Source organism: Zootoca vivipara, chromosome 8 (assembly GCF_965207765.1).
Source record: "Zootoca vivipara chromosome 8, rZooViv2.hap1.1, whole genome shotgun sequence".
In the NCBI taxonomy this organism is placed as follows: Eukaryota; Metazoa; Chordata; class Lepidosauria; order Squamata; family Lacertidae; genus Zootoca; species Zootoca vivipara.
Genome location: NC_142591.1, coordinates 2,373,285 through 2,396,486, shown reverse-complemented (window position 1 = coordinate 2,396,486; position 23,202 = coordinate 2,373,285). Strand labels below are relative to the sequence as shown.

At 41.9% G+C, this 23,202-nt stretch overlaps 1 protein-coding gene across 6 annotated transcripts in view; it reads right to left on the bottom strand.

Annotated features, from left to right (window-relative positions):
* The window catches only part of RALGAPA2 (Ral GTPase activating protein catalytic subunit alpha 2), a 187,340-nt gene that overhangs the window by 17,173 nt on the left and 146,965 nt on the right, over nt 1–23,202 (bottom strand). For all 6 annotated transcript variants that reach the window (XM_088675912.1, XM_035101980.3, XM_035101982.3 and 3 more), the window contains one exon: nt 5,642–5,763. In XM_088675912.1, the coding sequence (XP_088532038.1) occupies nt 5,642–5,763 (122 nt within the window). The remainder of the gene's footprint in view (nt 1–5,641; nt 5,764–23,202) is intronic.

The following is a 23,202-nucleotide window of genomic DNA, read 5'->3' as shown; positions in this document are numbered from 1 at the left end:
AAAAAAAAAAAAAGAAGAAGGATGCAGCGGCTCACAATGCTCTGCGCCCTTCCAAAAACTGTGCCTGGGGCGACGGCTCCCCCAGCCCTCCCCACGCTATGCCTCTGTACAGGAGAAACCACATATGGCAAACCAGACCAAGCTGCTGGGACTTTCTGCATTCTATTCTGGCATCCAGCAATAAAGCTATAGTCCCAATCTGCAGATCTGCTCTTTCTGGGGGAATGCATCTCCTGACTAAATACCACCATCAAATCTAAGTTAGGTATCTTGTTTGGACTTAACTTCAATTTATTGGCCATCATCTTGCTTAACACTGATCCCATGTACTTCTGAAACCTCATGAGAATAATGAAAAATGAGAAGTAAACAAATGGAAAAGCTCTTGCACATGTGGTAACTCCTTGTGCAAATATACTACCTGCCTACCACTATTTCAACATTCGCATGGTGTGCTTGAAGCCCCACTCTAAGCATAAAATTTAGAATCTTTCTCTATGATACTGTATAATCCTAATGGAGAGATGGGATTTATGAATAGACCCCACTGCAAATTTTGAGATACCGGTAACACACTTGCATGAGAAGACTGCACCATGCCATAAACAGCACATTTGAGTTGGCACATTCACTGCTTGCAGGGATGGGGGAGAAATTTGTTTCAGTTTACATTTAAAACTGAGTTTTCCAAATTTATACTTTGCAAAACAATATGAGCACCAACACACACCTATCCTTCAACATCCACACTGACATGAAGGCCATGGCATCCAACGTCAGGAGCAGGGCCAGTGGGCACATTATCACTCCCCATCAACATGCTTAGTTTATACAAAGAGCTGATCTTGGGGAAAATTAGCTACCGTAAATCTGGACAATCAAATTTGCATTTAACATAAATCTTCATGAACGTTCTATGTCAGGGGTCAGCAACCTTTATCAGCCGTGGGCCGGTCCACTGTCCCTCAGACAGTGGGCCAGATTATATTTTGGGGTTAAAAAATGAATGAATTCCTATGCGCCACAAATAACCCAGAGATGCATTTTAAACAAAAGCACACATTCTACTCATGTAAAAACACCAGGCAGGCCCCACAAATAACCCAGAGATGCATTTTAAATAGAAGGACACATTCTGCTCATGTAAAAACACACTGATTCCCGGAATATCTGTGGGCTGGATTGAGAAGGTGATTGGGCCTTAGGTTGCCTACCCCTGTTCTATGTGATATCCACAGATCCACAAAACAGCCATGCTATTTAAATAGTAAACAAATTATTTATCAGCAAATTACAGTGAATTCCACAGTTTCTTCTTAAGTTTGGTGACAGCAGTCTGAGCGTGTAACTGGCAAGAGAGTTGCATTAGCTTTCTTTTTTCTGAGCATTATTCTTTATTTTTCAAATCATTAGCATGCACGTGAATGACCTCATGATGAACAGATGCACTTGGATAGGACTGTGATTAGATCAGTCCTCTCAGCAGTCAAGTGTGCCCATTTCAGTTAACCCTCTGAAGGACCAACTACAATTTACATATTAAAAATGTGTTTTTGGATATGGATTTTTAGATGCCACATAACTCTGGCACATGAATTTTAGGTTAAAATGTTCTATTATGTAGTTCTGCATCAAGTTATTTCAGGAGTAGCCAACGTCGTGCCTTCCCCTGCTATATTGTTATCCCTTCACCCTAAGGTTCCAGGGCAGGTTACAACAATGTGAAATACAATATTAAAAACAGTATACAGTAACTTACAATCACAAAAATAGGGTGGGTTCTAAAAAAATACACCTCAGGTGCCAAAGGTTGGCTTAAAGAGGTGTATTTTTCACATTCACCAAAAACAGTATAGTGAAGTTGCCAGACACGCCTCTGAGGAGAGGGAGTTCCACTTCTGAGGGCTACCAGAGGATGCCCTCTTCCCTGAGCTTCTACAAAGAGAGCCTCCTTAAGACCGGAGACGGTCTGTAGGGAAGGATATCTTTCAGATATTTGAGGCCTGAGACTTAAGAGTTTTAAACATGAACATGAGCACCTTGCATTAGGCCCTGAAACAAACTGGAAACCATTGCTGTTGTTTTAAAACATGGTTCATATGTTATCTAAATGGAACCCCAGCCAGTATTCTGGTGGCTGCATTTTGGACCTACTCATTTTCAAGGGCAGCCCCACATATAGTGCACTGCAAAAATCCAATCTAACCGGCGCATGGAGCATAGTGACAAAGTCATTCCTATCCAAAAGGGGCTATAGATGGCAGACCTGGTGTAGCTGTATATCCAGAACAGGCTGTCCCGCCATCTTGCAAACAAGAGAACTCAGAAAACAGAACCCCCGTGTCTTTTCAGCATTCAGCTTCAATTTATTGGCCTATATGCAGCCCATTGCCTGATCCAAACAGCAGCCTAAAACCTCAACCACTTCTCCCAATTCAGATAGAAGAGAGATATGGAGGCTGGTGTCATCTGCATCTTGACAACACTTCAATCTGGATTACAATCCAGATATTGTTGGATTACATTCAGCATCCCTGACAATTGGACATACTTCGATTACAAACTCCAGCAACTCCCGCTAACAACATCTGGTTACTGTTGAGTTATTTGAACTTTTATGGAACATTGTTTCTGGTTACTAAGGCTTACCACAACTACACAATTATGCATGTGTGTATTAGCTGTTATAGTACAAATACTGTTTTTTACTATGGGAGCTAAACCCAATGGGCTGGGCAGAATAGAGTGGTACCATGACTTCCGTTGATGCAGTCTAGAATTGCATTATCCTTTTTAGTATTCCCTTTGCACTGCTATGCTAACTCATATTTAGCATATAGTCAACTAACTGGGTCAAATATAAAAACACTAAAATCATGTATCATAGAGAAATGTTTATGCATCTTCTACATAATACATGTGCATTTTAAGCTATCCTCCTATTTCTGACGCAAGTGGGTTCCACCATGCTGTTTACGTATATATTTAGCCAGTGGTGGAGTGTGTCCAAACACCGCCCAGGGGTAGGGGCAGGGCATGCCCCAAGGGGGCGGGGCTCAGAAGGAGCCACTCACGCGCCCACAGCCTCTCCTCCCCCTCCCAGATTTGACACAGGGGATGGAGGAGCTGCAGCTAGGAGCATTGTGCCTGCAGCCTCTCTCCACCCCTCAGGTCAGGCTGGGCAGGTTGTATTTAGCCCACCAAGCACTGAACAGTCTTACAAAATGAAGTTAAATGAAGGCACACATATGGATTAGAATTTTATAGGATCAAATTTAACTGCTCAACTGAATTTCTTCATTATACTTTCAGAACTTGAGTTCAGAAAAAAAGCTTATGACTTCAGTTATAAAATAGCTTCTTATCTAGATGCAGCTAAATTTCTGCATTTGAACACCCCCTTTTAATAATAATAATAATAATAATAATAATAATAATAATAATAATAATAATAATTTATTATTTATACCCCGCCCATCTGGCCGGGTTCCCCCAGCCACTCTGGGCAGCTTCCAACAAAACAGAAATTCTAAAATACAGAAATCCATCAAACATTAAAAGCTTCCCTAAACAGGGCTGCCTTGAGATGCCTTCTAAAGGTCTGGTAATTGTTGTTCTCTTTGACCTCTATTGCTCTAGAAACCCTGAAATTTAGGATCTGGTTATGACTTAGGATATGCGTATCTAAACGATCCTCTAATGCCATAGGAATCCACCTGAATATTGAAGTCATTGTCAATCCTGTGTTCTCCAGCTCTGCCTTTGCAGATGAGAAATGGAACTGGAGAAACTGGCCTTTTTCAGTGGCGCATCCCATTTCTGGAATTTGTTCCCTAGCAAGATTCGTGCAGAGCCAAATCCTTATGTGTTTCTGGTGCCAGACTTCTAATCTTCTTTAAATCTGTTTAATGCTGCTGGCTTGTGCTGCTATTTTAGTTATCTTTTCATAACATTGTTGCACTTTGAATTATTTTAAAATATAAATTGCAAGTTGTTGTAAAGTCTTGATTTGGTGGGATATTAAACATTTAAGGCATAAGGATCAGCTCCTTAAACCTCAGAACAGCAAAAGGGAATTATACAAAACACACAGGTGTGTTATTTAACATCTTGTATTAATCTGAAGCAGGATGCAAGACTGGTTCTTAGTTCACTGACCCCAATGAATCTACTTTTATTATTTCACAATGTCCAATACATGCTAGAATTACACAAAGGTAGCTATGATAAGTGAATTAAAGTAGGTGATTTTTTTTAAAAAAAGAAACCAAAGCTTTCTGTTATTATTTTCAATTTCATAACCAGCTAAATTTCTTGATAATATCCAAATTAGTAGAAGAATGATACTTTTATGCAACAAATGACACAATTTTGTCTCAAGAGTATTTGAGTGTGTGGTTTATTTCATAGCTGCTCCACATTTTTTATAATGAAAATATTAATCAAAGCTTTACTTATAAGCTTTTCTAATGTTGTTTAGTATTCCAGTTCAACAAAGATCAATAGAGGCCATTCCTGTCTCTTGACGCCTCTCCAGGAAGCAGAGGTGTGATTATGTAAATAGCACTGGTTCCTCTTTGCTTCTGCCAGCTTGCTTATCTCCAAAGCCTTCTGCCTGCTGCTATTGGCGACCAGGACAAGTACACGCAAATACCTCTTATCTCTTAACAAAGCTCGAAAAGCTCAAGGACTGAAGCCAGTAATGTTAAACAGTGATGCGTGTCTGATTCTATTTGTCAAGTGATTCATTTCAGTAAATTTAATTTCTGTTATATTTCTTAGTTCAGATATAAAGATCAGTTAGAATGAGAGAAAGAAAACAGACACGCAGAACATTCACCAGGGTTTGAGATAATCCATCAACAATCCAATGCAGCATCATAATATAATTAGAACGAGTCAGTTTCACAAAACGGGTATAAACAGGGAATAAAGGAATTTATGTTTAGAAATCCATCTGGTTAACCTCGTGTTCTCCTTGTACACGACAGCAATGGATTATGAAATGAACCCTCAAAACAAAAGGTTTCTTTAAAAAGCACACATGTAAATATAATTAAAATAAACTCATTTAACTAACTTTGAAAGCTTTGTGATGTGTAGAATGCACACATACTGCCACTATGATTGTCTGACAAAACACTGCCCTTACACCCCACCCCCGCCAGTGTTAATCCTTGGTCCGAGCACTGCAGAAGCATAATCCCCATTTAGCATTAGTAGCAATGGCTTCTACTGTGAGGAGCTATTTTTCGATTAGTATGCACTGATTCACGAATAGCTTTTCCACAACATATTCTCAGCTCAGCAAGAAGCCCACACTCCTGAATGAACCAGAACACATTAGTGAGAGAAAGTTCATTAACCTTGCTAGATTCAGGGGTTAACAGGATAGCTGAAGAAAGGAACTGAGTGAACAGCTCTGATGCAAAACAAATTAAAATGAATGTCATCATTTCTTTTGATATTCATTAGCTAATTCAGAGGGAGAAAGCTCTTCTTAAATTTGCAACCATTTATCAGTGAAAAGCAGGTGTACATCTGCTGCTCAAGTGCTTCTCAGTGGCAATAATAATAATAATAATAATAATAATAATAATAATAATAATAATAATAAAAACAACAACATGATGAGACTTACCACATCCACTAAGGGAGTAACTGGGAGAGGGTGAGAAGACCTGAGCAGCAAAATCCTCAAATGTCATTGCTTCTTTGTGGTTGTGGATTATTGCTTCAAGATACAGAGCTCTTTCCTCATAACTGTTGGAAACAGGTTAAGGAAATGCATACTCTTACAGATACAAAGCCAAACAAACTTATTGTATATTCAACCTATGCATTTTCCAAATAAAATCAAGCCACAGTTGTCAGGGTTTGGACAAAGCTACAAGATTCTAAGGACTTCAATAAAATGTATTTCTCAAAAAACAACCACCACCCAAACATTTTTCTGACAGCTAAATAAAAGCACTATATGAATGTAGTATTTTTTTCATTCTTCATTAAAAAGGCTGATTGACAAAATAAATTTGAGACCTTTATAAATGAGAAATGAAAATAATTATGTAACCATGAGGAAAACTGCCATAGCCAATAAGCTCAATAGAAGCCCCACATATATTTTTCCTATATAATAGATTGTTTTTTTCAAAATGTAAATATATTTAAACTTGAGCTACAGATCATAGGAAAGAAAAGGATGAGAAAAATTAAAGTATGAAAACACCTATTATTCCTAAGAATATTGAAGTATACTAAAGTATAACAAAGTCATATTTAAAGCTTTTTCAGAGGATTCATTTTATGCATCTGAAATTTCTTATTTCTTGATGGATTCAATTCTTTTTTTAAAAAAAGTAGAGCGTGTATACACTTCAGTCTTAATTATGCTGACAACAAAGCATCTAAAACCAACAGTATTGCCTTTTAATTAAAACTCGGCAACCTGGAACACACACCATTCAAATGCATAATCAAAAACCAGTCACCAATAAAACTTACAAGCGTAACAAGCTGAAGCAACTTTCCAGCTGTCTTAATAGGACCCCTGCTTGTGATAGCTTCTCGAAGAGGGGAGAGCAAATCTCTCTCTTTGTGTGCAGCTTCTGTTTTCTTTGAAGGTGAATCATGCACTTCAAACAACAGGGTAACATTTTGAAAAAATCTACAACAGATTGAAGTATCTCACATACAACTTTGTGAATTCAAACACTCAGCCAGGATGAAATGTCATTCCCTGTCACTCAGTTTAAGAACAAGTTTCTAGAGTTTCCTAGTATTTTTAAATATGAGAAAAGAGCTTAGTTTTATGTGACTCCTATCATCTGAACTGAAAAGTGTCATTATCATTAATGTAGCACACTGAATGCAAGTCTTTAACAAAGCAATAATATATTGCTTCAAAGGTATGTCCTTGAGGACAATCACAGCAGTCCGTTTCAGTTATAGTATCCAAGTTAACTGACCACCACATTAAGGAACCTGACATGGAAGGCCCCCAAAGTGAAAACGTATTTCAAATAACTCTGTGTCTTTAGGAATGAAAGTGAGCATGGCATTTTGCAAAATGTACCTGATGACATTTTTATATGCTTTCTGCTTTCAAAACCCATTCCAGACAGTTCAAGCATTAGCCTCAGTGATTTGGGGTTGCTTCACTGTTACAGGCTGAACTCCTGGTGACTCTTGTTAATGAATAGGCTCCCCAACTTCCTATGAGAGGAGGCACACGCCTAGCACCGATTCTAAAGGGACTGACTGATGCCATTCACATCTCATTATGAACATGCTTATTCTGCACAGCACTTGGCTGTTGCCAGGGCTCTCTATTCCACACTGACGCAGCAAGCCGCTGGTCCTGAACAGCAGGATGTTAGGCCTGAGTGGCCGTCTGGTGCACAGACTTTCTGTCACTAAGCTGGCACGTGCTGGCGCAGCAGGAGAAGACCAAGGCGTGACAAATTACTGGAAGAGCTAAGCTAAACTTATGGCTGAAAACCACCTGAGCCTGTGGACCTCTGTGGACCTGCCATCCACTCTCAATTCCTCTTTGGCCCTTGTAGTATGCAGTCTGCTCATGGGCTCAGTTCAACGGAGGCAGATAAACTGGAAATTCTTTTCATGCTGCGCCTAATAAAATCCTATGAAAAAGACTTCATATCCAGCATAATAAATGGAGGAGATGCTCATGTATAATTTAAACAATGCACCCTAAGGCAGCAAGACTGGCAAATTAATTCAAGTTGTAATAAAATTAATAATGTTAAAGCATATAAAAATGTTCATGAGTAAAAAAATGATGAGCAACTGCATCCCTTCCTGACAATATTTGGAAATCAACAAATTTGCTGAATACCTAGATGTTTGCATACATTGATCAGTTTCTTTTACCATAAAGCAGAGAGGTTTTCCAATTAAAGAGCAATTTGAATAAAGCCTTCCTGCACACTCACAAGGTAGGGAGCAACATGCAACACCAACGCTCCCCAATTCCTCTTATCCCCCCTTTCTTTAACATGTTAATGTTTTATCCTGGTTTCTGACCATTCTGTGCCACATAACTAGTCTTGTAGACATTTAGTAACTAAGAACACAGATAGTTTTATAGTGTTTTCTGTAACAGAGAGACAAACTAAGGTCTACTCTTTGCTAACTTTATTGATAACCATCACCCAATATTACCCATGGTTCTCACAGCAGTACTTTTTTTAGGTGGGTTGATGTCTGCTGGAATAAGAATAGCAAGTATTTTCCCCACTAAGCCACATGATGCCTAGAGGCACCCTTGTGATGAAGAATACATTATGTTTTTACAGATTAGTGAGGAGAAAGTGAGACAAGTGTAATGGAAAGAGGAGAAAGTCATGCTGTGTGGGACAACATGAACTTTAAGTCTACTCTCCAAATACCTGCCATTTAGATATGAATACTGGAATTAACAAATCTGTTTAACACAGGTAGTTTAAATACGTGATTGCAGTCACAAACTTCACAAAACTATGATGGTTATATGAAAGGCAGAAAACTCAAAGAAGAATGATACCACATTAACCTGTAAACATTAACATGACTGAATATTTCAATAATTTAAACAAAAGGTATTGGAGAGACTGTGGACATTATTTCAACATAATTTTACAGCATTCAGAAGACTGTAAACAAATTCACCATGTCATATTCTTATAAAGTATCCTTCACAGGTTATTTAGATGTGAAACTTTGAATGCAAAGTACACAACATTGGTTATGGTCTAATAGCAACCACAGCTGTGTAGTTTTAACTGAAAATCTTTTGGGGGAATTCTGTATGCACTTGGGATGAGTGCAATTTGATAGTGCTTAACAGATAACACAATAGCTTAATAACAACGCAAAAAGTAATGACTTGCTCTCTTTGTACCACATAATCATTCTGCAGTTTACATACAGGAAAAATAAGATGGTTTTGCAATAGTTTTAGATTTGTTTTCTTTAGGTTGTTTAATATTTTTCTAAGAAGCTTCTAACACAATCACTCTTTATCTGCAACTTTAGATAACTTATCTGAAATAGGAAATTAAGAATTAGTTTGAGGGGTAAAGGTCACTCCCCCCCAAATTCCCCCCCTGCTCCATTCACACTTTCAGGTTTGGGTCAAAGTATATTAATGTCCTATATAAATTAAAGGGACCCCTGACCATTAGGTCCAGTCGTGACCAACTCTGGGGTTGCGGCGCTCATCTTGCGTTATTGGCCGAGGGAGCCGGCATACAGCTACCAGGTCATGTGGCCAGCATGACAAAGCCGCTTCTGGCGAACTAGAGCAACACACGGAAACACCGTTTACCTTCCCGCTGTAGTGGTACCTATTTATCTACTTGCACTTTGACGTGCTTTCGAACTGTTAGGTTGGCAGGAGCTAGGATCGAGCAACGGGAGCTCACCCCGTCGCGGGGATGCATTAAATTATTGCTAATAAAAATCTTTGCCCACCCTTTCACTCGCCCAAAGATCTGATGACCAAACAATATATGATACGGGATATCAGTGATTAGATCTCTCGCTCTACTGATTCAGTAGGTTGCTTTGAATATAGAGGAGTGGGACTCATAGAACTATTTCTTTGATCTAAACTGCGCTGCTCAGGTGAAGCTGCTATTTACTATAGAGGGAGAAAAGATAGCTACAGTACCTGTGGCCTCTATGGCTAAGGCACCCCTGATTCTCTCCCATTGTTTCTTTGATCTTCACATCAGCATTGTTCCATAGCTCATTATTATTATTATTTAAAACAAAATATCCTGATCATGGATCTTCCACACAACTGCCAGCTTGGACCCAACCAACTTAATTTCCCGGAAATATGAGCACTTGGGAACCTCGGGTACCATTGGTTATGTACTAAGAAGCCTTTAGATTTGTCATCTGAGCAGCCCAGGACCTCCATCCACATTGCCCAGCATGGGCGTAACCAAGGTGGGGTGTAGGGGGGCAGCCTCCCCCCAAATCAATAAAAATACTTAACTGAGGTTCTGCCCCCCCAACAAAAGCCTGCCCCCCTAACAAAAATCCTGGCTACCCCCATTCTGACCAGGCTTGCACCATGGGGAGGTCACTTGGGTGCTGCTAACACAGTGCTGACTTCACTCTTGGAAGCTCACTCCATTGTTTCTCAAGAGAGACAGATACCAACAACTACTCAAAAGCATGCTGCACTAATACAGGATTTCCCCCAAACTCCCCTTGTTCTTCAGTTTAAACAGCAAGAAGCCATTAGGATTTTCCACAATGGTTCCCAGCCCAAAGAACTATGCCAGGCAATGTCTCTGCATAACTTTTACCACTGAGCCACTTGGGCTTGCCGATCAGGTCAGCAGTTTGAGTCCACGCGATGGGGTGAACTCCTATTGCTCTGTCCTAGCTCCTGCCAACCTAGCAGTTTGAAAGCATACCAGCACAAGTAGATAAACAGGTACTGCGATGGCAGGAAGGTAAACAGTATTTCCATGTGCTCTGGCACACATCATGGTGTTTCGTTGTGCCAGAAGCGGTTAAGTCTTGCTGGCCACATGACCCAGAAAACTGTCTGCAGACAAGTGCTGGCTCCCTCTGCTGAAAAGCAAGATGAGCGCCGCAACCCCATAGTCAAGTTTGACTGGACTTACCTGTCCACTTTGTGGTAGGAAGGAAGGATAAAGACCCAAAGAGGCCACCTCTATTTAATACTGAATAAAATGCATGTAGTTCAACAATGTATGGAGTTGCCCCAAACAGTCCATGAGTGTGAAAAAGAGAAGATTGGAATCCGTAATGCTCCTATGATATACCCTCAATAAATATAATAGTTAAGTAGCTGATGGGGAGAGGTGCTCTTGAAAAATCTGAGAATCACAATCACTTGCCTGTTCTGCTGTCACACAAGCCTCCTAAAAAAGCACCCTCTAAATCTGAAGGGGGGACTTTCGTATGATGGTATTAATATCTCATAAACAACAGCTTGTTAAATTAAGCTTTGCTAAGATGCGATGGGAATTAATGAGTTTTCCAACACATAAGGCATATCAAGTGAGATCTTAATGTGACCTACAGTTTTCAATTAGGTAGCATGATTGTGAAGTATGCCATGGTAACTTCCCCGATATACAAGTACTAAGGGGGATTCGGTACCTGTAATCTTTGCCTATGTGCAAAGCAGGTGTCGATTCTCATGCAAGGCTGAAAGGATCCCATTGTCAGAAAAAGGCTGCATGCAACTTCATTCCAAAGGTCCAGAATTAAAGCAAACTGAGGATAAATTAGTGCATGTACAGCTACTGCTGGTCATGTCCTGCAATTATATAGTTTATTATTTAATAACCTGCTAGGTGATAATTGAATGATAATTAATACATATAACAGAAACCAAATCTTACACCTTTGACTTTTATTTTTTAAACAGCCTTGCTGAAATACATATTTTTCAAAATCCGCTAGCAAGTTAATTACCTATCTAACAAGTTGATTATGTTTCATGGAGTTGCTTATTTGTCATTTGGAAGCATTACCAATATATTTTCCTTGACAGACTCCCGAGAAGAAAATATACTCCTCTATCCCAAAATACATCATTTGATTTTTAAAGGTGAACAACACTGCTTTGTGGGCCAGAAAGGGCCAATGGACTCACCATCTGTGAACTAGACAGTAACCAATTCAGGTTCGAAATCAAAGGATACCTTTTAACCATTAGAAGGGCAAATATAAGAATGCCACTAGGTTAAAGCCAGTTGGAGAAATTTGAGAGACCCTTGATTTTATATTTGGGTGCGACTGTTATGATTCACTGTGAGTTGCCACCTCCCACTTCTCGTTTTTAAATATTTGACTGATCATATCTGGGACCATGAAGGAATGTGCTCCCAGCTCAATCAACCTTGAGATTTTCTCTTCACCAGCAATAGCAGCAGAAAGCCTATATGCCAGACCTAAGCTATTGGCAATTACACAAATATAAGTATTGATGTAATGGGGTGTGTGATAGGGTTTCTAGACTGCTACCTAAAAATAAAACAGCCCTTGAGAATACAGAAGTTCGCCAACACAACCTTGGAACACTTGGCTCACCTATCTAAGCCATTTGGAGCTACTGATCTGTTCATGTTCTGTATAGCTTTTTCTGTTCTAATGTTGCTTTCTTTTACATTGCCTGGCTTGCATGGCTCACCAAGCTAAACCATTACTTAGTGTGGGTTTCTCCTGGGGCCTGTGTGTATTAAGCCATGGTTTGGTTTGCCTTAGCATGACATGTGAAGAAGGCTACTGCATCAACCAATGTAGTATACAGAGTTAAAAGGTAAAAGTGACCCCTGACCAGTCACGGATGACTCTGGGGTTGCCGCGCTCATCTCACTTTACTGGCCGAGTGAGCCAGCGTACAGCTTCCGGGTCATGTGGCCAGCATGACTAAGCCGCTTCTGGCCAACCAGAGCAGCGCACAGAAACGCCGTTTACCTTCCCGCCAGAGCGGTGCCTATTTATCTACTTGCACTTCGAACTTTCGAACTGCTAGGTTGGCAGGAGCAGAGACCAAGAAACGGGAGCTCACCCTGCCATGGGGATTCAAACTGTCGACCTTCCGATCGGCAAGCCCAAGAGGTTCAGTGGTTTAGACTACAGCGCCACCCGTGTCCGGATACCATGGTAAATGGCATCAAAAACTGCTGAGAGAGCAAGGAAAATTTACAACTTTGCCCTGTCCTCCTGATATTGGTTAACCAGGCCGACCAAAACAGGAGCAGGGACCGAGCAACGGGAGCTCATCCCATTGCGGGGATTCGAACCGCCAACCTTCCGATCGGCAAGCCTTAGGCTCTGTGGTTTAACCCACAGCGTCACCCGTGTCCCAGAGTATACAGAGTTACTGGTATACTAAACTGAGGCATTGATTGAAGCCAAGAATCATTTTTAGGGGGGAAGTCCTCAGCTTCTAGTCTCCTAAACATACTGTGAACCCATGCTGTTTATGCCACAATAACAATCAGAAAGGCCTAACAGAACACCTGGTCCTCTCCGAGTCTGTGTCTTTTTTGGCAGCTAACTGCAAAATTTTCCTACCAGGTGGTTATACTTCAATTACACTAGCTAGTCTTTCTAAAGTTAACAAGAACCCCATGAACATCTTTTATGCATTAAAACACAGTATGAATTTTGTTAATTGTTGCTTACTTTTATTTTATTTAACTCATTTAAATTAAAATATTTCTTGATGGTAGCAGACATATGTGTAGATAAGAATGTAATCTGCACTGTTTCCACAATGATTTGTTGCAACATGTTACGAGCTCAAAACATTAAAAACATTTCCTTTTCTAATTTCTTATTTGCATTGATTAAGCTCTCAACCCATTTTATTTATCTGTAAAATAGATATCCCACCGTTTGTGACAAGCAATCACATTCAAACAAACAATACAAATCGGCACAGTAAGCTCAGTCAGCAAAATAATAAATTTTACACTCATGGAATCTCCTCCTGTCCCTATAATAAAAATGAGTGGCTCTGTATCTACTCACATCCCCATCAAAGGACTGGAGGAATATATTGATTTTCAGTTGGTGCCATGGGAACCAGCTCCTAGGGGCCAAAGTCCCTTCGTCCCCCCCATAAAATATTAGAGGAGGCCAGCTCCCCCCAGTTGATGGACATTGCCATTCAAATGCTGTGTGTACCACACCGTGTGATCAATTATGTGAGGCAGGGCTTACCTGCCCCCCCCCCCCAATATTATATTCAAGTTGGCTCCCTGGGCTGGTGCTGAAAACTACAGTGCCCACACCAGCTGTACCTCAGGGGTGGAAGTACCTTCCACAGTTAGGGTGTCACCACTAAGAAGACTTTGGACTTCAGTTAGGGTCGAAGCAACATAAAGGGCCTGCCACACACCTTACCACCAGGGCAGGACAATGCCAGGAGAGGCACTTCTTCAGATCACTGGATCCTAATTCATTCAGGGCTTTGTACAAAAGCACTAAAACCTTGATTTAAGCTCAGCAACATGTAGTCAGCCAATGCAAACTCTTCAGGACTATGGTTCCAAGCAGCTGAACCAGCCTACAATTTGGCAGATGCATTTTGCAGCAGCTGCAGCCTTGAAGCAATAGGAACCAAAGAAAAGTCCTGCTGGAATAGGTCAGTGGCCCAACCAGTCCTGCATCCTGTTTCACAGTGGCCAACCAGATGCCTATGGGAAGCACACAAGCAGGACATGATCCAGCAACTGCATGGCCTCACCTGGCTCAGAAGAGTGTGAGGAATAAAGGTGGGGGTCATCCACATACTGATGACACTGCAATCAAATCCCCTAACCAACATGTCCAGTGGCTTCATATAGTGGGAAACAAGATGGAGCACTCAGGGCCCCACAGCATAGGTGCCATGCAGGTGAATTGCAGGACCTCCCTGGATAGGGTCCCACAGGTAGGACTGGAGCCATCATATCACTGCATTTACAGATTCCAACCCCTGGAGGAGGACACCATGGTAAAAAGGTAAAGGGACCTCTGACCATTAGGTCCAGTCATGGACGACTGTGGGGTTGCGGCGCTCATCTCGCTTTACTGGCCGAGGGAGCCGGCGTACAGCTTCCAAGTCATGTAGCCAGCATGACTAAGCCGCTTCTGGCGAACCAGAGCAGCACATGGAAACACCGTTTACATTCCCGCCGGAGCGGTACCTATTTATCTACTTGCACTTTGAATTTTCGAACTCTGCAGGAGCAGAGACCAAGCAACGGAAGCTCACCCTGTCACGGGGAATCGAACTGTCGACCTTCCGATCGGCAAGCCCAAGAGGTTCAGTGGTTTAGACCACAGCGCCACCCGTGTCCGGATACCATGGTAAATGGCATCAAAAACTGCTGAGAGAGCAAGGAAAATTTACAACTTTGCCCTGTCCTCCTGATATTGGTTAATCAGGCCGACCAAAACTGGGCCTGAAATGGATATACATAATCTGCTTCTTCCAAGGAAGTCTGAAGCTCGATGGCTACCACCTCAAGTACCTTGCCCCAAAAGGGGATATTTATGAGTGGGTGGTAGTTGTCACATACTTCCGGGTCCAGGAAGGACTTCAGTAGGGCAAGTCACATGGATGGCAGGGGTGGGGGAAAAAGGGGACTCGATAGCTCATGGGTCGGGACAGGATGGGGGCAGTCACAGGGATGAGCCGGGGGTGGGGGGAGGAGGCGGCAGGATAAGTCATGTGTCTGGACAGAGTGGGGGGAAATCACAGGAAGGAACCACAGCAACGCGTGGCCGGGTCAGCTAGTACATGATAAAATTTTAAGAAATGAGTCCCCAAATACATGTTTGGGTCTGAAAATATTAGAGATACTTGGCACTGTTCATCTGGAAGGCACCACGGACACAGCTGTAACAATGTATGGAATGAGGCAATACACAGAATTGGGAAAAACCACAGATACTTCCATGCTCTGCTACAGTATTAAGCTGCAACATTGCTCCCAACATTTAATTTAACAGGTGTTCTTTGATAGGCATCTTCTAGGTTTGGCGATTATTTGATGCCACCATATTCCAAGATTAACTATGACCACTTTATATTCCTTCAAGCTGAAGCAATATTTTACTACAGAGCTAGTAGTAGAATGTGCATATATGAAGCAGACAATCTTCAGAGCAAAACAATGACCAGCACTTTTGAATGAAAGGAGTGAAAATGAACATTAGCACATCAAAGGCACTCTTCTGTAAAAAAAATGGCACAGCATACACTTTAATCTTTTTGACAATCTATTCATGAACTGAATTGAATTCCATTTCCGACACAAATGGGAATGCACAGCACAAGGACATCTTTGCCAACAATAAAATAAGCACCATGCAGAGATATGGTGCTGCAGTCTTTTAACTACTCAAACAAATTGGCAATAATTACAAAGTAAAAATATAGTGTCAGAAATTTCAGTTTTCATAATAAAAATAGCTGCTGGTTATACGGTATATAATGTTTGAGGCTGCACTTTTTCTTTTATGCAGGGCCCCCAATTCAAGGAATCAAGGGGTCAGAAGAAAGCTTTCCTCTCTGTTTTATGTGTGCCTAATGTTATCAATGTTGATTAGCACTTCTATATCATAGGTGCTGGATGCGCCCAACCCTACAAAGCAGTCTATTGTTCTTGAATATATTTGCAAGCAGCAACCTCTTCTATGCTCATGGATCAATTTTCACTGGATTGGGAGGCTAAAACATTGGTCTTCATCTGGTGGGTTGGGACCCACTACTGGGTGATGGCCTAACTGAAGGTGGGTCACAGCAATAGTATTACCCAGTGGTGTAGTGTGGGTTGTCGGCTCCTGGGGTGGGGCAAGTCCCCCCCCCCCGTGGACTGGTCAGCTAGGGTGGAGGCATGCACCAGGAGGAGTGCTCAGAGCCTGCACGGAGGGTGAACAGAGTTAAATACCTGTGCTTCCAGGCTGAGGGTCATCTAGTCCAACCCCCTACAATGCATGTGAACACATAAAGAGTTCACTGCTACATACAAGCAGCTACAAAAAATGAGTCCTGTTTATACTGAAAATAAATGTGATGCTGACATACAAAGTACTTTGTATTTGTCCCTTCTTGTAAATTTGAAGGAAAATGCAGCCAATCCACTTAAATTATTGGATTGGTTCAGCAGCTAGCAATTTTCTAGGAAACTTGTGCAGTATTTATTTGTTTATTTTTTATTCTTTAGAGCCTTAAACTGTAAGCCTCTCCATGTCTACTCAACAGCAAGTCCCCCTGTTCTCCAGGAATTCTCAAAGATTATTGCTAGTGGTTCTGAAATCACCGCTGCCAGTTCTTTTAATACTCTTGGATGTAGTTCATCTGGCCCTGGAGACTTGAATACATCTAAATTAGCCAAGTATTCTTGTATTACCTCCTTACTTATTCTGGGCTGTGTTCACCCTGCTGAATCATCTGCTCCATATTCTTCAGGTCGGGCAGGTTTTGCTACGGACATACCCATAAAAGCCCTTTTTGTTGCTTTTAACCTCTCTAGCAAGCCTGAGTCCATTCTGTGCTTTAGCTTTTCTCACTTTGTCTCTACACGTACTGGCTATTTGTTTGAATTCCTCTCTGAACGAGGCAGTTGAGCAGCTCGACAGCTGTATCCATGACTGAGCAGCCCTTTTTAGGATCCACTCTGCTCACCCTGAGAAGGGGGAGGGGCTAGAAAATGTGCCCTAAACATAGCCTGCCTACCTTTCCCCCTGACTGGGATTACCGCGTCCAATGGGTTCACCACCTAGCGGTCGTAAACGACATGGAACTTTGGAACATGGAATATATGAACTTTGTCAGATAACACAGACAGCAAGCATCCTGAACGCAGACCTGCCATCATTGCAAGAGAGCTGCGACGTTTTAACATCGATATTGCAGCGCTTCAAGAGACTCAAAGAGCAGGCGAGAGACAACTGAAGGAAGAAAATGGAGGCTACACATTCTTCTGGAAAGGTCTATCTGAACAAGAATGTCGAATACATGGTGTAGGCTTCGCTATCAAAAACGACCTTGTGAAGCTCCTGTCAGAAGTCCCTACTGGCATTAATGAGCGACTCTCAACCCTTCGAATAAAGCTCTTCAAAAACCAACAGGCTACTATTATAAGCACTTATGCACCAACACTGGAGGCCGATGAAGACATTAAAGACAAATTTTACTCTCAGCTGGATACCGTCCTATCAGAGACACCTAAGGAAGATAAAACTATCCTCCTGGGTGATTTTAATGCAAGAGTTGGGCAAGATTTCGATCTGTGGCCTGGGAATATTGGGAAAGAAGGAGTTGGCAACAGCAACCAGAACGGAATCTTACTTTTGACGATATGTGCAGCACACAACCTTGTTATTACCAACACACTCTTTCGACAGAAAAATAAATTTAAAACTTCATGGAGGCATCCTCGGTCAAACCACTAGCACCTTAGACTATGTTATTGTCTGTGCTAAAGATCGCTGTGATGTGCTCCTTACCAGAGCTATGACGAGCGCTGACGACTGCTGGACCGATCACCGACTAATACACTCCACGATGGCTATCAACGCAGGCCTGTGAACAAACTATTGGATACCAAACCAACAAACACCAGGACTGGTTTGATGAGAATGACAGTCAGATCAAATGCAAGATTGACAAGAAAAGGAAGGCCTTTCAGACCTGGCAAAGAGATAGAAACTGTGCCACTAAGAAAAAAAACCTATGCCAACACTAAGGCTGAGGTTCAAGGAAGAACCAGAGAACTAAAAAACACCTGGTGGATAAAAAAGCTCAAGAGATCCAGCACTTAGCCGACACTCATGATGCAGAGTTTCTTTAAAGCCACAAAGACCATCTATGGACCAATAAATCATGGCATATGCCCCCTACGCTCAGCAGACAGTAACACACTTCTTAAAGATAAAGAAGCTATTGCACTGCGCTGGAAAGAACATTACCAACATCTCCTTAACCACAACTCCCCCGTAGCTGCTGAGGTCCTCTCACAAATTCCACAAAAACAAGTAAGAGATGAGCTTGCAGTATCTCCACATCTGGGAGAGTTGTGTACAGGTATTAACCAAATGAAAAACAACAAAGCCAGTGGACCTGATGGGATACCTGCTAAAATCTTCAAAGTGGGCGAAATTGAACTTACACAACAACTTCACAAGCTCATCGAAAAAACCTAGGAAAGAGAAGAAATCCCAGTAGACTTTAGGGATGCCAAAATTATCAATCTCTTTTTTAAAAAGTGACAGAACTGATTGTGGAAACTATCGAGGCATCTCTCTATTAGCTGTGGCCGGCAAAATTCTTGCAAGGATATTAGCAAACCGTCTGGTAACAATATCCAAGGTGGCCCTTCCTGAATCCCCAAATGGTTTTCGGCCTTCTAGGGGGACAATGGACATGATTTTCACCGCTCAACAGCTTCAAGAAAAATGCAGAGAGCAAAACCAACCCCTGTATATGGCATTTATTGACCTGACTAAGCCTTTCGACACTGTAAATTGTAATGCCCTGTGGACTGTCCTTCTGAAAATTGGCTGCCCAGATAAATTTGTAAACATCATTCGGCTCCTCCATGATAATATGACAGCAACAATCGCAGATAACAATGGCTCTCAAAGTGAACCATTCACAGTGGGATCAGTGTTAAACAGGGTTGTGTTATTGCCCTAACTCTATTCATTATTTTCATTGCCACGATCCTACACTTTGTTGACGAGAAACTCCCCACCGGAGTAGAAATCATATATCGAACAGATGGAAAGCTCTTCAATCTGAGCAGGCTGAAAGCAAAAAGTAAGGTTACCGTAACTTCCGTCACAGAGCTTCAGTATGCTGATGACAACTTAGTGTGCGCACGCTCAGAGGATGACCTCCAAACCATCCTTAATATATTTGCAGAAGCTTACGAAAAGCTTGGCCTATCACTCAACATCCAAAAAACCAAAGTGCTGCACCAACAAGGACAAAAGAACTCCTCTGCAGTGCCACAAATCCAACTCAGTGGTGTAACATTGGAAAATGTTGATCACTTCTACCTAGGCAGTTACCTTTCCACAAGGGCCAACATTGATGCCAAAATCCAGCATCGCCTGAGCTCTGCGAATGCGGCTTTCTCTCGATTGAAGTGCAGAGTGTTTGATGCTTGTTTACAAAGCTATTGTACTACCAACCTTACTATATGCTTGTGAAACATGGACCACTTATAAACGCCATCTCCAACTCCTCGAAAGATTCCATCAACGGTGTCTCCGAATTTTTTTACACTTCACTTGGGAAGACAGGTGAACTAATATCAGTGTACTGGAAGAAGCAAAGATCACCAGTGTTGAAGCAATGACTCTTCAACATCAACTTCGTTGGACTGGTCATGTTGTGTGGATGCCTGATGATCGTCTTCCAAAGCAACTACTCTATTCCAAACTTAAAAATGGAAAGCGTAATGCTGGTGGTCAACAAAAGAGGTTTAAAGACTGTCTCAAGGCAAATCTTAAAAAACGTAGTATAAACACTGACAACTGGGAAACACTGGCCTGCAAGTGCTTCAGTTGGAGAACCGCCTTTACCAAAGGTGTCATGGGCTTTGAAGAAACTCGATCTCAGGACGCAAGGGAGAAACGTGCTAAGAGGAAGGCACGCTTGGCAAATCCACACTGTGATCAACTCCCGCCTGGAAACCACTGCGTCCCCACTGTGGAAGGACGTGTGGATCCAGAATTGGCCTCCACAGTCACTTACGGACCCACTGTTAAAACTGTGTTTATGGAAGACAATCTTACTTGGCTACGAGTGATCGCCAAAGAAGAAGAAGATATATGTTGTAAGCTGCCCAGAGTGACTGACGAAACCCAGCCAGATGGGTGGGATATAAATTTAAAAATTATTATATACTTATTACATTCAAGATTTTATTGGTGGGAAAGCACATTAATGCTCGACAGAGACCAAAGTGTGGTGAGGAATGCTGGGTAAGGAGGCATGGAGACAGCAGGTGGTGATGGGGTGGACTTTGGATCTGAAGCAGGGTTGGATTTTTACTTTTTATCTTTTGGGGGGATCAGCAGCCCATTGAATCACAGAATGGTCTGCCTCTTACTCTTGCGGACAAACAGCAGGCTCAGGCGGGAGGAGCGGAAAGAGCGGGCCTCTTTCCACTCCTGAACGCGGGAGGAGGTTGCTCTTTCACCTGCGCTGGAGAGGTTTTCGCTGCCCTTCTCCCACAGAATGACCTTCCCCATGGAAGCAGTTCCTTTCTCTCTCAGCGTTTCCCTTTCTGCTTCTCTCTCTCTTGTTCTCCGACCCCTGTGAGAGGAGCACTGGTGGGGCCGCAATGGGGAGCACTTGCATGGGGGCGCCTGCTTTGCACCCCCTCAAAAGTCCAAGCCCGGGACCACGGCCCTTCTGGCACCTCCCACGCCCCTTGGTATTACTGCCAGGAAAGTACATTATAAAAGTGTGTTGTGCGTCTTAAAAGGCTGAAGAAGACTGGGCTATAGTCTTCATTTAAAACCACGTATCAAACAACAATAGTTTCAAAGACCTACCATATACCTAAAAAAGGAAAACTTCTCAAAATGAAATTTTTATGTTCCGTTAACCCCAGTGTTCAAATACAGATTTAACAACAGGACTAGAAAGTACATTGGGGAAGCAATTCTATGAACAAGAAGCTAGTGTAAAGCATGCTGGTGTAAATTTAGCCAGCATAAAGTTACCAATAGAGCCACACTCTGTTTAGAAGTGAGACTGTTGTGGTGGTGGTTATGTACCCGTTGTCAAAATATCACAGGCCATAGATTATTTAAAAGCCATAGGCCTGGGTAAAGGGAAATACCTGGGTAAAGAGAAATGTTTTTGCCTGGTACCTAAAGACATGTAATGATGGTGCCAGGCGAGCCTCTCTGGGAAGAGCATTCCACAATCGGAGCCACCACAGAAAAGGCATGTTGAGGGGTCTTAGGATCCATCCTAACTTCACCTTCTCTGGTAGAGTCCAACAATGGCTTGGAGAAGGCTGATGTCAGGGAAGGTTCTAGCAGTGAACATTCCCTGACTACTGAACTGGAAAGGCACCAAGACTCAGACAGCATCCTAGAGCCATTACTGCAATCTGAGACAGACACTCAGGGGGAGGGGGAGGGAGAAGTGTCCAGTGGGGAGATGGCCCGCCCTTTCAAGTTTGCGCCTGAATTGAGACATTCCAGGGCAACGTAAAGGTAAACGTAAAGGAAGGAGATTCGGAGTCCCACGGTTGTTATGCTGGGGGAGGAGCAGGCAAGGGGCATTGGGGGAATCTGTGTCAGACTGAGCAGACATGTGTTCTTGAAACTGTAATTGCACTGTATATATCAGGCACAAATAAAAGTCTTAAAGACAGAATGGCTGTGGAACTCGTCTCTCAACAGTAGCCAGAAAAGATCTGTGACAGCTGGCGAAGCTTAATTTTTAAACTCCTGTGTAAATTTGTGATGGCCATAATCACAACATATCTGTATTTATATTTGGTGCATTGTTAAAATTTGTTATTGCTGTTTTTATACATTAATTTTCATTTTTATCTTTTATTATACTGTCATACTGAAATTTTGTACTGCTATATTGACACAATTTGTATGTTTATTGATATGCTATGTTTTCTGGTATTTTTCCTCCCTTGTATTGTGGGTTGCTTTGAATGCAAGTGTTTATGGGTAAGTGACATATACAATCTAATCTTAATGGAATTGAACTGATATGGAAAATTATTTATTTTTGACTGTTATGCTGAATTGGCAATTCTTCTCAGTGGTACTTCTGGATACGTACCTGATCCGTTCCGGGGTGCCATTCGCACCCCGAAAAGTACGTATCCAGAGTGGTGCTTCCGCGCACACACAAAGCGCCGATAGAGCACTTCTGCGCATACGCGCGGCGGAAACCAGAAGTAAACACTTCCGGGTCCGCCGCATTCTTATCCTGAAAGTACGCAACCCGCAACGTACGCAACCCGAGGTATGACTGTATTTGGCTATTTTGGGGCAAGGAAGAAACTTTCTTCCTAGGAAAGTCATGCACAATCGCTGTCCTAGAAATGTCTTGAGATGAAAAGCACTTTTAAACTCTCCACCTTGCTTGGTGGGAAAAAGCCTGCTTGGTGCAGTGGTTCTGGGAGGACTGAGGATTCTGTCCCCCAAGGGTTTTGGTATACACAATTCTTTGTGCATACGCAGAACCCTTGGAACTGAACCCTTGCATAAGATGTGATTGGGGGGGGATACTAATAATGTAAATTTGAAAATAACAAATTCTCCAATCCTAGTAGGAACTAGAGCTAACTTCTGAGAATAATTTCATACTAGAAGAATACCTGGATAAGGAAATATTTAAAATTTTAGTGATGTTGTCAAGTCTCCTTTATCAGTACTGACAGTTCTCTCAGATACTGGCACAGCACTGTATATATTTTTTAAAAAAATGTACATGGTGTAACTGGTAGATCCACATTATAACTACAGTGAATATGCAATGTTCTTTGCTTCAACAACATTGCTTTGTGTGTGGAAGGGGAAGCAGGAGGTGAGAGAGAATACTAATACCAAAAAATTGTTTTAAACTTGTACAAATTGTTGGCATTGAAGTCCTATTCAACAATTGGAAAATTACTACATGTCTTTTATAGGGCAAAGAACACATTAAGAGTTCAT